The sequence below is a fragment of the Diplodia corticola genome (assembly GCF_001883845.1).
Source record: "Diplodia corticola strain CBS 112549 chromosome Unknown scaffold19, whole genome shotgun sequence".
NCBI classification, from domain to species: domain Eukaryota; kingdom Fungi; phylum Ascomycota; class Dothideomycetes; order Botryosphaeriales; family Botryosphaeriaceae; genus Diplodia; species Diplodia corticola.
In genome coordinates, this window is record NW_017971498.1 from 585,538 (window position 1) to 601,418 (window position 15,881).

Below are 15,881 nucleotides of genomic sequence, written 5' to 3' on the forward strand. Positions count from 1 at the left end.
GACGGGATGGTGGGAAAGACTTCTTCGACAAGTCGTTTTCTCTGGTTTCCGTCGTGCAGGGCACGTTCACAGATGGCGTTCATATCGAGTGGGAAGGCATACCAAAAAGAGTACTTGCATGGATTTGTTGCGCTGCCTCAACCAGCTTTATAGACGGGGCACGGTGCGATGGGTCCTCATGGCATGAGGCCTTCTCTTTCTTCTCAGGCTGGATGGAGCGCCATAGAAAAACGGGTGTGACGGTTATTTTTCCCTTTTGGCTTTTAACGAGGTTACGACGAACGAAAGAAAGCGCGGGTCTGTTCTCTTTTCTTCTTTTATTCGATCTTCGGGTTAGGGTGAAAAGAAGAGGAGAGGTCCGAACTCTCACCTGGGTCCGGGTTTTCTGCAAAATGTTCGTTTAGAGAGGGGGAAAAGCCAACGAACTTGACTTGCTTCTTTTATTTCTCCTCTGAGCGCGGAAATTATATAACAGCAAGCGAGGGGGCTGCAATGGGATCGGATCCTAAAAAAAGTGATTTCTTTTCAACTTCTTTTTGCTCTCATTTCGTCGTTTACTAGTGTGGCCTGGATTGCTGTTTTTACACTCTTCATTGCGTGCGAGTGCGTCTCTGCTGCGGTCCTTTTGTTCGTTGCTTCGGATGAAAGACTACCTTTTTTTTTCTCTCTTCATCGAGTTTTCTCGCAACCAAAGCGGAGTAGGAGAGTTCTTGAACTTGTCTGATTAAGCTGCGATAGAACAATCAATTCTACAACCAGTACTGCTACGATTGTATTCCTAACAGTGCCGCTGGTGATGACTGTGATTACCCTCTTCTCATCAGTGCTTCAATGACAAGAGACCCGCCGTGCTTGACCTCTGATTCAGTCAGAATCCTTGTCTATGGAGGTGAAATGTGCACACGAAATCGACGGCGCGATGGTGGAAAAAGAGAGCTAGTCAAGTGGACGATGGCCAAGGCTTACGGAACGCTTGGAGAAGCAAATGGGTGGTGTTGCTGATTACGAGCATACTACTACCGCTCTCCTCACATTGAAGAGTGGCCCGTAGGCAGGAACACAAACAGCAAATCAGCAAACAATGTGCGTGATATTAGATTTCTAGGTGTATAAAAAAAGCCAAAAAAAAACCCCCCCGTGCCGCTGAGCCATGGCGATCGCATAAAAGGTATACAACATAAACCCCCCTCCCCTCCGTCCGCCCAACGGAGAAGAAAAAGAAAGCGCCATGATTCCTTTCCTCGTCTTCCTCAGCAGATCAAACGACAAGCATTTACTTCCATCGTTACCGCCGTGTCTTCCCTCTCCCTCCTCGAACGAACCTCCTGCCCGCCCCGCCCCCGGCCGCGCCGCAATCACCGCAGATGCAAGAACCGCAGCAAATCATGGCGGGCAAAAAAGCTGCGATTCCACTTCCCAAACACGTACATCAGCACCGTCAGGGCGCACACGGCGACCTGCACGCTGGCGACGGCGACAAACACTTTCCGGACGCCGGCCTGGACGATCCAGTCGTAGCCCTTGAAGGTGAGGCCGAAGGAGAAGACGTTCTTGAAGACGAGCAAACAAGTAAAAGCCTCGACGGCGACGTCGCGGTGGGCGTCGACGACGTACAGGGCGGACGCGACGGCGCCGAGCACCATGCCGGCGACGACGAGGGCGAAAAAAAAGTCGGGCCAGAACCAGCCGTAGCGGGGCACGTCGGCGGCGACGACGCCGAAGCCGTAGAGGCCCGCGCAGCCGAGCAGCAGCTGCGGCGCCACGAGCACGAGGCGGAACTCGGGCTCGTAGACGCCGCCGTTGAGGCGCGTGAGGAGCGACGGCGCCGCGTCGGCGAGGAGCCCCGCGAGCGCGAAGCCGACGAGGGCGCCGACGAAGGCGCCCGTGTACATGTAGCCCGTTTCGACTTCGGTGAAGAAGAGGGGCGGGCCGAGCATGACGGCGGCGAGGACGACGCCGATCATGACGGTCCAGCCGATGAGGGTGCCTTGGATGAGGCAGGACTGGTGGGAGATGTGAGTATTTGCTGGGCGGGGTTGGGGCTTGCATTTGCCGCAAGTTCGGGGGAGGGAGGGACACATACCCATAGGATGCCGGGCTGTAGGAACAGCGGGAAGGGCCGCAGCGCCAGTTTCCAGAAACTCTCGTCCGTTTTGCGGCCGTTGAAGGGCAGCAGCGTCTTCGCGAAGCTGTCCTTCTGCGGCCGTGACGAAGGAGACGCCGCTGCCGCTGCCGCTGCCGCTGCCGCTGCCGCTGCCGCCGTGCCTGTATGCAGCGCCTGCGTCTCCGTCTCGCCGCCGTATCCCTTGCTCTCTCCAAACGAACCTTCCTGGCTGCTTTTCTGGCGAGAGATGCCGTCGGCCCCTTCCTTCGTCTCCGTCAGCTCCGTCCCTCTGCCGTCCTCCAAGCTGCTGCCCGCATCACCGTCCCTCGTCCTCGCCCTGCCGCCTTGGTAATCCCCCATGTCCAGGTTCAGCCGCTCGTCGCGCCTATACGCCGTCTCGGGGCAGAACAAGACCAGCGGCGGCAGCAGCAAGCCAGCAAAGATGGCCACGAAGTAAAAGGTCCACTTCCAGCCCATGGTGTCGGTCATCTTGCCGACGATGACGGGGGTGAAGAAGGCGCCGCCGAAGAGGGCGAGGTTGCTCAGGGCCATGCGCTTGCCGCGCTCGTGCACGAAGTACAGGTCGCCCACGGCGGCGTTGACGAGGGCCTCGAAGGGCGCCAGGCCGACGCCCTGGAAGATGCGGGCCCACAGCAGCGAGGCGTAGTCGTGGCCGCTGGCGCCGCCCCACGCGCTGCTGACGATGAGGATGACGGCGCCGAGCAGGAAGGCGTGGCGCTTGCCCCAGATGCGCGCCGACGGCACGAAGAGGAAGCCCGCGACGCCGACGCCCAGCAGGTGGTAGCCCGTCAGCAGCGCCATGTCGGTGAAGGTGCGGTGGAACTCGAACGACAGCGTCAGCGTGTTGGCCGCCAGCAGCGGCGACAGCGTCGACGCGATGACGGAGAGGAGCGAGAGCACGAGCAGGTTCACGTCGCGGCGCCAGAGGGGCCAGTTCTACATTTGGCGTGGGTTAGCCTCCGTCGACTATGACACCTTTTTTTTTTTTTTTTTTTGGCTATGGGCAGAGCTTGGGGGCGAAGGAAAGGACGTACAAGTGGGTCGTTTGGATCATCGCTGGGTTGCGGGACCAAGAGGATCGGATGCGGCCCGCTGCGGTCATACTTCAGGTTGGGATCCAGGGGAAGGGTGTCTCTGCGCTGTGCATCCTCGTCCATGAGGACGGTGCCTGCGGGTGTGGCAGCATTGGCGTCAGCATGGGGGCAACAGGCGTCGGCGGAGGCAATGGTGAGGTTGGAGGACAAGTGGAGTGCTCAGGAACGCACCAGGGACGCGCTCGAGCCAGCGATCTTCCAGCACTCCGAGCCCCATGTTTTCGGCGCGCGCAGCTGTGGGGTGAGCGATGGGAACACGGAAGGCGACAGGAGCAAACAGCAGTCGCGACGTATGTACTAAATGGCGGAAAGAAGTCAAGGACACGAATTAGCTTCCCGAGCGTGTCCGCCGCCGCCGCCGCCGCCGCAAGTGTGCAGTTTAGGCTTTGGCGCCAGGGCAGTCGATGCTAAAATGGGACCCGCCGGTGCTGCCCGCCGCCACCCCAACCCGGCCTAGTCGTTCGACCATGAAGCCAGAAGGGCATGCATAGGCTTTTGCCGGAACTTTATTAGCTCACTGCATGCACCCCAGCCATCCATCATACAACATACCTTGATGCGCTGCTGTTGAGCTGATGATTTCGTCAATGATCCGCCGCATCGGGTCGTCCGGTGAGACATGTGAGATTGGAAGGCGATTCATGCATGAGACTATCACTGCAGACAAGTGTGTTCCGCCGCAATTACTTCAGTTTCGTATTCAATCTGCCCATCCTATACACAAGAGTGTTCCCTTTCTACCCCGTGTTTGCCGTCCGAGAAGCCGCGCCCTGTTTCCCTGTACACGCCTGTCCTCCCGTCCGTCCATAAAACCCGAAACCCATCCTGACTGTGTCCAGCTGCTCCACGGCTACCTGACGCTACGCTGTGCCGAATGCCCTGTGCGCCAAATTCGAACTCTGTAGCCAAGGAAGCGAAGAAGATTGAGGGAAAGAAAAGGAAAAAGAAATCAACATCTTGTGCAAGAGCAGAGGAAATGGAGCGCTCAACATGCCTGCTACGCCTTAGTGGAACCCGCTCCTCCTTCAATCCGCAAAAAAAAGAAAAAAAAAAGAGAAGAAAGAAAAAGGCTCGTAATGCTTGCGCCGGTGACCGTGGTATCATGCTCTGTGTTCCGCCAACTGTGGCCTCGTCTGCCTGTGCGCCAGGACCCAACATGCGCCGTGTCGAAATGACAAATGGTTGGGATGTGCTGTTCCATGCAGGAAAGAGGCCGGAGAGCGGTCGTACGTCGCCGCTCCATGGGAAAAGGGAAAAAAGACATGCCCGAAAACTCCGTATCGTGAAATGATGCTAAAGTGAAAGCTATTGTACCTCACTCTCCTTGGGTGGCTGTACCCTGATTGTAGGATGCTCCGTAACTCAGCGAGGTGATGCGCTAGCTACCACAGGCGTTGTTGATGGCGAGCTTCTGCCGGGTCCTGTCAGTGAAGCTCGCTTCTGCGATTTCTGGATCTCGATCTTCTTGCGAAGTGCTTTGAGTCTGGCTCTCATGCTCTCGATCACTGTAAAGTAGTTAGCGGCCGGCACATGTATACTCCATAGGTCGAATAAATGACTTACACTTCAGAACTGACGCCCTGTCTTCCTCCTCCAGCCCTTGAATGACATCCTCTTCTTGCTTCCTGCCGCCAGATTTACGGCCCAGCATCTCTTCTTCGCTCTCGAAGATGGCTTCGAGCATGCGGATTGCCGTGCTGTAGTTGAGCTCGCAACCGGGGAGATCCTCGCCCACCAGCTCATTAACAGCTGCGGCTCGGCTCATTTCAATGGCTCTGTCGTACATGAGTTTCTCCGCCGTGATGCCAGTGGGGAGATGAATGTTCTCCACCGAAGTGCCCGCGCTCGTGATCGAAGTCGAGTTGGACGGCAAGTTGTTGGGGTGAGCAGGGTGATCGGGCGGCAGCATCTTCTGAGCCTCGAGAAGCTTGCGCCCCACGAACTCCGACTTTTCCACACACTCATTGAAGCGTGTGCGCACCCACTGCACGATCTGGTTCATTTTCGTGCCGACCGCTGCGACGTTCGTGTTTCCAGAAGTCCGTGACGTATTGCTGTCGCCGATGACTTCTCCACGGTGGCGTTGGCCCCACCAGCTGCCCGCAAGATCGATTGACTTTGCCAAGAGAGCCAAAGCCTTGACATAAAGGACCAGCGCCTCCTCTGAGATTGCCAATATCGCATCTGTCGTCAGGTCTTCATCCAAAGTATCCTCTTCATCATCGGTTCGCGGGTGAGCTGCTTGGATGCCCAGTCCATGGTCACTGGGAGGAGGGGGAAGCAATTGTCTGTACTTGACCTCGGCGAAACCGTAGATGACATGGCTGCGTTGAGCGAGCTCTTCCACAACTTCAAGAACCCTCACATCCTTGTCCCTCGGCTTGTCGCTGGTCGTTTTGCCCCCATCTCCAACGACCAGCGTGCTGCTTTGCGCCGTCGGATACATGGGGAATTGCGTGTAGCCTTTCGGTGGCGAAGGGCCACGGCCTGGAGGAGAAGCACCGGTGCCAAAAATTCTGTAGCTGGCCATGTTGAGAGCTTTGGAGATGGCTGAGGTGGCAGAACCCGGGCTAGCCGCATAACGCCTTTCGTAGGAGCTGTTCCTATGATGAAGTGGTTCGGGACGCCTGCCCGTCGCAATCTGGATTGCGCGGGAACTATTGTTTTGAGCACCAGTCGTGGCCGTAGGCGTACCCTGCGTTGTTGCCCGCCGGACCATTGTTCCTTGCTGGGTTGGATGGTCCCTGCTGAATTGAGGGCTGGCCGCCAATTCATCAGCAAATGCATTCACTTCAACGGTTCGCTTTTCCACGAGAACGTAGTCACGCTCAAAGGCAATGTCCTGGGCAGCACGTTCCTTTGCATCTCGAGCTGCCCTTTCATCAGACCTTTGAGGGTTGCGTTGTGTGTCAAAGTGTTCTCGGAGGGCTGAAGAGCTTGGTGACGGCGAATGACGACTGCTTCGTCTGGTCATGGTGACAGCTGCTGCAGTGGGCCGTTCCTGAACTAGAGGTGCTCTAGCAGGAGCAGTAGCGTGGTGTGTTACCGTAGGACGGCGCTCTGCATGTGAAGAGGGCGGACGATCTTGAATCTGGGCAGCAGTGTTGCTGACGCGTCTGACGTGTTGGTTGGATGATGATGGTCCCGCAGGGGTGGGGCGGGGTGAGGGACGATGGGGCGGGGTGGTTCCTGAAGCAACTCTGGGCCTGGGTGTCATCTCCATTTCCGTGGGTTGAGGCGTAGCAACTTGCTCGCTGATTGGAGCACGTCTCTCGTCACCCGATCGTCCCAGAGCCTCATGAATGGAGCCCTGGGCTGCATCTTCAGGGTGCAAGTTGGGAATATCGCCGGCGATGACCACGTCACAAAAGAACTTCTCATGAGAGATTCTTTCTGTTGGGGTTTTCTTCAGGAGAGCTCGTACGATGTTTTTCATGTCTCTGCTGATCGGAATATCACCAAAGCTGATCTTGTCATCCTGCTTTTCGATACGACGAAGCAGCTCGACGTGGTTCGACGCACGGAACGGGGGCTTTCCGACGAGCATCTCGTGCAGGACGGTTCCGGTGGACCACAGGTCAGCCTTTGCATCGTACTTCTCATAGCGAAGAATCTCCGGAGCCATGTAAAGAGGAGAGCCACACAGCGTTTCCGCGAGAGACGATTTGGGGAGAAAGCGAGCGAATCCAAAGTCGGCCACCTTGAGCATTGGCAGGGAGGCGATACCCACGGCCGGGACCATGGAATCAGCCGCAGCAGCATAGGGGACCTCGTTCGGGCGATAAGTCTGATAGTACAGCGGCGAGGGGTTGAGAAGGAGGTTCTGCGGCTTCAGGTCGCGGTGCACGTAGTTTTTGGCGTGGATGAATTCGAGTGCGCTCGCGATCTGCTTGAGGAAGTGGCGGCAAAGAACCTCGTTGAGACCGCCGACCGAAGGGTTGGGATACTTCTTCATCATGTGTGCGGTTGCGGGGTGATCTGCAAGGGTTGCTCGCTTCTTGATGAAGCTCGAGAGATCCCCAAGCTCGCAGAACTCGGTCACGATGTGTATGTACTTGGGTACCTCCTTGCAGTCGATGAGCGCGACGATGTGCGGATGGGTCAGATTGCGGAGGATTTGAATTTCGGTCGAGAGATTGTCCTTGAGCTTCTTGTTGAGCTTGGTCGTGTCGACCGACTTGATGGCCACGACGAGCTCCCGCTTCTTCTGCAGTAACCAGCTACGTTAGATGACGACGGCCGAGTGTTTATCAAGCGGCCCTGCGCCAGGCAGAGGGCGCGGGGCGGGAAGACGAGGTCACGTACGATGTGGACGCCCTTGTAGACGGTCGCGAAGCTACCCTTGCCAATCTGGTTCATCCTTCGGAACGAGCCCACCATGGTGTCCGAGTTGTCGGCGGCGGGCTGCATGGTGGACGACCTCCGCGGGCTCGCGGCGTGAGACGGGTGTGTTGGAGTTGCCATCGTGAACGACGGCCGGCGGGCTGGACGATGTCTCAGCCGACAGCGACGAGGCTAGTGAGTCGCTGCGATCACCGGAGGTGAGGGTACGTGGACGAGGCAATGACGTGGGACATGGGCCGCGGCGACTGGTCCCGAGGCGATAACGCGGAGCTTTGAGCGAGCGAGCGTAAGGCTTGACGGACGACGGGCCCGACGTGGGACGGCAACAAGCGCAGGCAAGCGCGGCTCGGGCACAGCGTCTGGTTGGCCTGGTCGAGGGTGGACGCGGCGGCGGCGTTGTACGGGGATGGGCGGTCGAGTCAGCGAGCGGTTGGAGCTGCACGGGCAGCTATCTGGAGGCGCGGCTGCAGCTCGGACGGGCGCAGGAACAAAGGAAAAAGAAGCGCGGGGATGGAGGGCGAGGCCGGGGGGCACGCAGAGGGCGTATTTAGGGGAGGTGTGCTGCGGTTGGGAGAGGAGGGCGAGCAGTCGAGAGGTTGCGGCCGGGGAGCTTGCGGCGGCACGACGAGTCACGGGTCCGTTGTCGATAGGGCGCTAAGATACGAAGCAGATAAGTAGCAACGATGCGGAGGGCACTTTTAAAAGAACAGGCATTGCGAGCAGCCCCAGATGGATGCCGTCATCGCCCTCACCGCGCCGGCGCCTCAGCCTCTGCGACGGCTGCTGCTGCGAGCACTCGCCCGCGGCGCATGCCCGAGAGGCCCGTCGTGATCACGCCTTCGCCATCATTTCTTACACTAGTGTGCGGTTGCTGGCAGCAGACGCGCTGAAGATGCCGCAATATCGCCGCGCAGCCCAAGCCTCGCCCGCGGCCGCTGCTGCTGATATGGCTGCGATGGCTGCCGCGACGGCCTAGCCGCCTGCCGTGATAGCGCGCTCTAATCTCTCTGCCTGCAGACCCTTGCGGTTGCCTGCGCTGCAGCACTGTGGCACGCCTCCCGGCGACGCAAGGATGCGCCCCGCCGGCGAATCACTGCGCCCGACGCGACCCTGCCTGCCCTGCCTGGAGTGCGTCGCGGGGAAGCAGGCGTGTCGAGCCGGCGTTCTCTGCGACCACGGGCCCAGGATGCGCTGCACGCTCGCCAGCGGTGCAGCTGACCGCGGCCGCCGGCCAGTGCGCTCGATGCGGCCAGCTGCGCCCGATCTTCCTGCCTGCCCGGCCTGCCTGTGTCTCGCGGGCCTTGGGCATGGGAAAGTGACAAGTGACTCCGGCCACGGCCAGCACCTCCATACGCGTGGCCAAAGGGCGGACGCTCGCTCTTGGTGTGGCCGGTCAGTCGCAAACACGCACGCACTGCATGCTGCACAACAAAGGGGCTCCTGGCTCCAGGCCACAGGCTGCTGCGTGGGCCACCCAGAGCCCTGACTGCGCGTTGCTACCTGCGAGCTGCGAGCCCTCGCAATTGCGGGGACAGCAAGGGGACCACCGGTCAAGCGAGAGCCTTGTCGCCTGCCCTTGTCTCACTAGGTACTTCGTTGCCTCCCACGCCGTGCCTTCAGCCTCATCACGTGAAAGGGCGTTGTTGCGCGGATCCGCGACACGCAAACGGTGTGGTTCAAGCTTTTCCACGTTCGGGCACCCAGGGAGACGCGACACCCAGTCCTGGTCTACACAGCCCCCCCGTTTGCTCAACAGCAACATCAACGCGTCATCCCAGCTTCGGACGGCGTGCATTACGATGGCAGGTTCAATCCGCAAGCGTGTCATCGATCTGACCGCGTCCGACGATGACTCCCCCTTCACCGGGCCGCAGACGCGCAAGAATCCCCGACTAGGCGACGTTTCAATTGGCACCGGCTCAGATTATGATGACGAATGGGACGAGAGTATCCTCGACGACGATGTTGTCGACCCTTCGCAGGAGTACAATGATCGCGCCTTCATTCAGTACATGCTTTATGGTATTTATAGCCTCTTGGCCAGCAGAAATGCATGTTAAGACATGCTCGTCCAGGTACCCTCAACGCCAAAATCGTTGGTGTGAGATACTACAACGGCTACGCCACCATTGGTGAAATGGTCATGCTGCGCAGAGAGCCGCACAATCCAGTAAGCCCGATTTCCTTTGCCACAACTTTATCCCTACACTCTTTTCCTTCTGTCATCATGCACTGCGGTCGTCAGCAAGAAGGTTTAGTGCATTTGCAATCACGGTACCGCCTAACGGCCGGAATGTTCCTGCGGGAAAATCCTACCGGGCACTACGAACACTAGGAGATGGCCGAAAAATTTAAGCCCCTCTACTGCAGCACATGTGGTAACCAGCAGGCGTGAAGAATCAGCACTCTGGTCACACTCGCATCCTAACAATACCTTCACCAAGACTTCTCAGTCACTGAAATGACAGAAGAGCATCTGCTTACACCGCACTAATGCACTACAGTACGATGGCAATGCCATTCGAGTGCTCAACGTCCAAGAGCAGCAAATCGGCCATATCCCACGGCAAATAGCTGCAAAGCTTGCCCGCTACATGGACAACAGATCCCTGATCGTAGAGGGGGTGATCACTGGCCACAAAGACACATTCGACATGCCTCTCGCGGTCAAACTATATGGGACCAGTGACATCGTCGAGCGCTACACTCTGGTCAACGAGCTGAAAGCCGATAGACTTCCCTTGAATGAGTTCATGCGAAACGAGAAGGTTGAGCGGGAGAGGATCAAAGCGGCACATCTGGCTGCGAAAAAGCAGAAGGCCACCGCACGACAAGGCAAGTCCAATGAGCAGTGGGCCAACGGCGCGGTACCTGGTTCTTCGCAAGTCGAGGGACAAAGTCTCGATGCCATTGTGGGCGAGAGTGAACGCTTCAACCCGCGGAATGTTGATCAAATGGTTGAGAAATTCGGCGCCCAGGAGGCCGATCTTCAGAATCTTCCGATGGCTAAACAGCCAATGGAGATTTCAGCGGAGCTGCTGCCGTACCAGCTGCAAGGCCTGCAATGGCTGCGGGATCACGAAAATCCTCAGCTCCCTGCTGCAGGATCTGCCGATGTTGTGCAACTGTGGAGGCGTGCACCGCAGCAGGCAAACGTGTTCACCAACATCTGCACCAACTACTCGATCAAGGACACGCTCCCCGAACTAGCTTCCGGCGGCATCCTGGCCGACGACATGGGCCTGGGCAAGACTGTCCAAATCATTTCTCTGATCGCGGCGGACCGTGCTTTGCACAGCCAAGATCGCACTAGCAATGCTACCTTGATCCTCGCCCCTCTGAGCGTCATGAGCAACTGGAGTTCCCAGATCAAGCGTCACGTTAAGCCGGAGCATGAACTCCGAGTCTTGACGTACCATGGCACTCGAAAGAGGCCCATTGACTCTAAGACAATCGCCGACTATGACGTGGTCATTACCACCTACGAGACAGTCATGACAGAGTTCTGGGGCAAGAAGGGCAAGAACAAGAACCCGCAAGGCGTCCCCAGAAAGGATGGCCTGTTCTCTGTTCATTGGCGCAGACTTGTGCTTGATGAAGGCCACAGCATCCGGAACCCTGCGTCAAAGAAAGCCGTTGCTGCTACTAACCTGCTCGCGCGCTCAAGATGGGTGCTTACGGGAACGCCAATCATCAACACTCTGAAAGACCTGTACTCCTTGGCCAAGTTCATCCGTCTCTCGGGTGGTTTAGACCGGTTCGAGCTTTTCAACGGCGCCCTGATTCGGCCTGTCAACCAAGGAGACGAACGTGGCAGCTTCTTGCTGCAGATGTTGATGAGTAGTATCTGCCTCAGGAGGAGAAAAGATATGCCATTCATCGACCTTCGTTTGCCAGAGCTATCGGAATACGTCCACCGTATCAAATTCTTGCCTCACGAGCAGGAGAAATACGATGCTTTGGAAGCCCAAGCAAAGGGGACACTCGACCGATACCGTCAAAGTCTCGCAGGCAACGACTCCGCGAAGACCTATCGCCACCTCCTCGAGATTCTCCTGCGGCTCCGCCAGGTATGCAACCACTGGAAGCTCTGCGGCGAAGAGCGGATTTCCGGGCTCATGGAAATGCTCTCGGAGCAAAAGACCGTTGACCTCACGCCCGAGAACTGCGCCGCGCTCCAAGCCATGCTCCAGCTGAGCATCGAGTCGCAAGAGGACTGCCCCATCTGCCTGGAGCCGCTCCACGACGCCGTCATCACCTGCTGCGCGCACGCCTTCGGCTACAGCTGCATCGAGCGCGCCATCGAGGGCCAGCACAAGTGCCCCATGTGCCGCGCCGAGCTCCCCAGCACAGGCTCGCTCGTGCGGCCGCCCAAGGAGGCGGCGGCCGCCCCTCCCGCGCCCGCCGACGCCGACGCCGACGCCGACGCGAACAGCTCCAAGATCGAGGCGCTGCTCAAGATCCTCAAGGCCACGGCGTCCAAGGACGCGGGCATCAAGACCATCGTCTTCAGCCAGTGGACCCGCTTCCTCGACGTCGTCGAGCCCCAGCTCGCGGCCGCCGGCATCCGCTTCGCCCGCATCGACGGCACCATGTCGGCGCTCGCGCGCGACGCGGCCCTCGAGGCCCTCGACTCGGACCCGCAGTGCACCGTCCTGCTGGCGTCGCTGGCCGTCTGCAGCGTCGGCCTCAACCTCGTCGCGGCGAGCCAGGTCGTCTTGGCCGACAGCTGGTGGGCGCCGGCGATCGAGGACCAGGCCGTCGACCGTGTGCACAGGCTCGGCCAGAAGCGCGAGACGACGGTGTTCAGGCTGGTGGTCGAGGGCACGGTCGAGGAGAACGTGCTGAGGATCCAGGAGGATAAGAGGAGGCTGATGCAGTTGGCTTTCTCGGAGAAGGCCAAGGAGAAGAAGAAGGATAGGGGTGCGAGAGTGGCGGACTTGGAGAGATTGTTGGGTGCAGGCTCCGGATGAAGGGGGTATCGAGCTTTGGGGTTTGGCTTCAACAGTGGCGCAGGATTTATATACGGCTGAAGGTTGAGTAGTAGTGACCGTCGGATGTTTGCTAGAAGAGCAGCTCTCACGGTTATTCTTTCAAAAAGTGGGCATTGGATTTGGCCCTGCGTCGAAAAATCAGTCAGGCTGATCTGAGCGATTGGAAACAGCAACACGATCAGCTGGTACGAGTAAAAATTCATGCGTTCTCCTGGATCCGATCATGTGAGTTCTGCTGCTCTCGACATACAATCTCCGTCGATACTCTCCTGTGGAATGGCGTAATCACAAAACGTGTCCAGACTTCGTAAACAGGAGCCACAGTGTCAGATCATGCATTCATTCCCATGTCTTTTTCCGCATGACTCCCGGGTTTGCCGATGCCGCTTTGTTGCAAGCAATGAAGAAAAAAACACCGACCCAAATTTTCAAGGTTCCCGATCAAGAAGTGCCCTTATCTTTTTTGAGGTGTCCGTACAAAAAAATGCAAAAGCACCGACGCTCCTCCCTTAATCACCACCAACCCAGCCGCAGAGCGCCATGGCGACCAGCCATTCCGGAGAGTTGTGGAGTGCGAGGACGGTGACGGCGATGCGGGCAGTGACAGGCAGCGTTTACCTGAGCCTCCTGGCCTCACGCTCGGACTCGAGAAGGCAGAGGATGTCGTTCTCACGGACTGTAGGGGCATAAACGTCAGCGATTCATTCCTGCTTCCGAGCCTCGCGCGTGTGGAGCGATTATTTTCTCGTGGTGAGTGGCCGGCAGGGAGGAGCGGCATACCAGGGCCCTTGACGTTGCGGATGATGCTACGGGTGGTGTCGTCCATGAACTCGACGCGGACCTGAGTCACACCGCCACGGGAGCCTATTCACAGCACAGGTACAATATTAGCCAGGAGGTCCTCCGTTGTATGTCGGTGCGATGGCGCAGATCGTAGCGAGAGCACAAAGGAAAGCGAGGCGGCAGTGTGGGATGCAGGGCGGCGTACCGGTGCGGCCGAGGACGCGGGTGACCTTGACGAGCTTAACGGGAACCTTGGCGCTGTCCATTTTGTGCGGATTCGGTCAATGCGACGAAGTGGTATCGGTATCGAGAGGGGCGGTGGTCGGGAGCGGTCTGGTGTCGCGGTTGGGTGTTCGTCGGTGCGGGCGTTGCTTCGAGATGTGGAGCTGGAATTTCGAAAGTGCGGCTGCGCGAATCTTGGCGCGCTCTAATCCGCCGCCAGCCCTGCCGGCCGCCGGCCAAACGCAAGAGGCCCCCGCGATAGGGTCGCGGAACAGCACTACCCAAAGCCGTAAACGGCGCTGCCCGACGCCGGAGCTCAGCGACGGTAGCCCTCGGCCAGACACGTATAAGGCCCTTGGTTGAGGCTCTTGCGCAGCGAATAATGTCCGAGTTCTGCACCGCGTGTTGAGTAACAGCCATCGTCATTGTCGCTGTGGAATGACCCTACTAGTGCGGTTCTTGACTCACTCAGAATTTATCGTGGCTCCGCAACACCACCCGCCACGCCGAACATTTCCACGCCCGCCGACTCCGCCGTGCCGTTCGTTCGAATCAATTGGGCGTGCCAAGACCGACGACCTTTGTTCAACCAATCCACCCTTCGCTTTCGCGTGCCCACAGCCTGAGACAGACTCTGCGCAAACTTCCTTCCGCCAGTGAACACCATGGATCTCGTCAACCAGTGGGTTATGCTCCTCGCATGTGCGCGCCTGCCAGCTCTCGCGCATCGCTAACCTTGTTCCCAGCCTGAATGACCGCCTTCTCTTCGCCGTGCCCAAGAGTCCGTACACCGCCCGCGCAAAGCCTCTTCCCGTCCGACCCGAGTAAACAACGTGCTGACGCCGGCGTGACCGACACACAACAGAGGGCCGCCTTCACCAAGCCTGCCTGGACCTGCTGAAGGGCTCCGACATCCAGTTCCACCGCCACTCGAGGCTCGACATCGCGCTGGTCAAGAACCACCCCATCGCGCTCGTCTTCCTGCCCGCGGCCGACATCCCAACCTTCGTCGGCGAGGGCCGGGTCGACCTGGGCATCACTGGCCGCGACCAGGTCGCCGAGCACGAGGCCGTCTCGCCGCCCACCGACACCACCGGCGTCGAGCAGGTGCTCGACCTCGACTTCGGCGGCTGCAAGCTCCAGGTCCAGGTGCCCGAGAAGGGCGACGTCACCGACCCGAAGCAGCTCATCGGCCGCAATGTCTGCACCAGCTTCACCAACCTCACCGAGCAATACTTCAGGCAGCTGGAGGCGGAGCAGGAAGGCAGGGAGGTCAGCGCGGGGGATAAGCTGAAGACCAACATCAAATACGTCGGTGGCAGCGTGGAGGCAGCATGCGCTCTGGGCGTTGCGGACGGCATTGTTGATCTCGTTGGTGAGTGGAGGAAAAGGATTAGGGTTATATTCGAGGGTCGTGATGCTGAACCGGTTCGTGATCAACAGAGTCTGGCGAGACTATGCGTGCCGCTGGCCTCAAGGCCATCTCCACCGTTGTTGAGACCACCGCTATCCTCGTCAAGTCCAAGAAGCCTTCCAACCCGCAGCTCGTCGACTTAATAGCTGCTCGTATCCGCGGTGTCATCAGTAAGAGCTTGGTCACAGTCAATGCTACGCTACAGTCACTAACACGCCTTTGTAGCCGCGCAAAAATACGTTCTCTGCACCTACAACATCGAGCGCAACCAACTCGCTGCTGCCCGCGACATTACCCCTGGCAAGCGCGCCCCTACCATTACTTCGCTCGAAGACAACGGATGGGTTGCCGTTCAGGCCATGGTTGAGCGCAAGAAGATTGCTACCGTCATGGATGATCTCACCAGCATTGGCGCTTCCGATATTCTGGTCACGAAGATCGAGAACTCGAGGACGTACTAGAGGGTTAAAGAAGAGGATATTTAAACTTGTTTCGAGCGTTCTATCAGCCACCGAGAAGCGGAAATCTACAGATCGGGTAATATTTAAGCTCGGTTTGGCTAATCCGTGGATGGCAGGATTGATTTCGGAAGGTTATGGGGCATTTAACAAAGAGGTTTTTGGAGATGTACGAAAACCAAGACAAAAGTTAATAGACGATCCAGGGCTGTTTTTCACGATGTACGGTCAATGCATGTTTATCAGGCTCGAGATATGTGAGTTGTGGGTATCACTGTTAGATTTTCTCTCTTGCACGGAATATCAAGAGGGCATCGCTTTCCTGTTTACAAGACCTTGCACTACGCACCGTTTATGATAGGTATCACAAACAATACTGATAAGAAATACCCTCAGCCTCCCCAAAAGCCATCATTAACAAAATCCAGCAATCCAAAGCGCCTTCTA

At 58.1% G+C, this 15,881-nt stretch overlaps 5 protein-coding genes across 5 annotated transcripts; 2 read left to right on the forward strand and 3 right to left on the reverse strand.

Annotated features, from left to right (window-relative positions):
* Positions 1–1,355: 1,355 nt before the first annotated feature.
* BKCO1_19000191 (mfs transporter) lies at positions 1,356–3,282 on the reverse strand (the record flags this gene model as incomplete). The annotated part of the gene is made up of 3 exons (XM_020271984.1): positions 1,356–2,003; positions 2,084–3,061; positions 3,160–3,282. The coding sequence occupies 3 exons, from the start codon at positions 3,280–3,282 to the stop codon at positions 1,356–1,358; spliced, it is 1,749 nt and encodes a 582-aa protein (XP_020131272.1).
* A 1,299-nt stretch (positions 3,283–4,581) lies between these two features.
* Positions 4,582–7,629, reverse strand: BKCO1_19000192 (ulk ulk protein kinase; the record flags this gene model as incomplete). The annotated part of the gene is made up of 3 exons (XM_020271985.1): positions 4,582–4,724; positions 4,783–7,426; positions 7,525–7,629. The coding sequence occupies 3 exons, from the start codon at positions 7,627–7,629 to the stop codon at positions 4,582–4,584; spliced, it is 2,892 nt and encodes a 963-aa protein (XP_020131273.1).
* Positions 7,630–9,362: 1,733 nt separating this feature from the next.
* BKCO1_19000193 (snf2 family helicase) lies at positions 9,363–12,536 on the forward strand (the record flags this gene model as incomplete). The annotated part of the gene is made up of 3 exons (XM_020271986.1): positions 9,363–9,585; positions 9,639–9,733; positions 10,068–12,536. The coding sequence occupies 3 exons, from the start codon at positions 9,363–9,365 to the stop codon at positions 12,534–12,536; spliced, it is 2,787 nt and encodes a 928-aa protein (XP_020131274.1).
* A 635-nt stretch (positions 12,537–13,171) lies between these two features.
* On the reverse strand, positions 13,172–13,606 carry BKCO1_19000194 (40s ribosomal protein s28; the record flags this gene model as incomplete). The annotated part of the gene is made up of 3 exons (XM_020271987.1): positions 13,172–13,233; positions 13,338–13,421; positions 13,546–13,606. The coding sequence occupies 3 exons, from the start codon at positions 13,604–13,606 to the stop codon at positions 13,172–13,174; spliced, it is 207 nt and encodes a 68-aa protein (XP_020131267.1).
* A 621-nt stretch (positions 13,607–14,227) lies between these two features.
* BKCO1_19000195 (atp phosphoribosyltransferase) lies at positions 14,228–15,437 on the forward strand (the record flags this gene model as incomplete). The annotated part of the gene is made up of 5 exons (XM_020271988.1): positions 14,228–14,244; positions 14,309–14,343; positions 14,428–14,937; positions 15,006–15,146; positions 15,202–15,437. 5 exons carry the CDS (start codon positions 14,228–14,230, stop codon positions 15,435–15,437), a joined length of 939 nt encoding a protein of 312 aa, XP_020131268.1.
* Between the last annotated feature and the right edge of the window lie 444 nt (positions 15,438–15,881).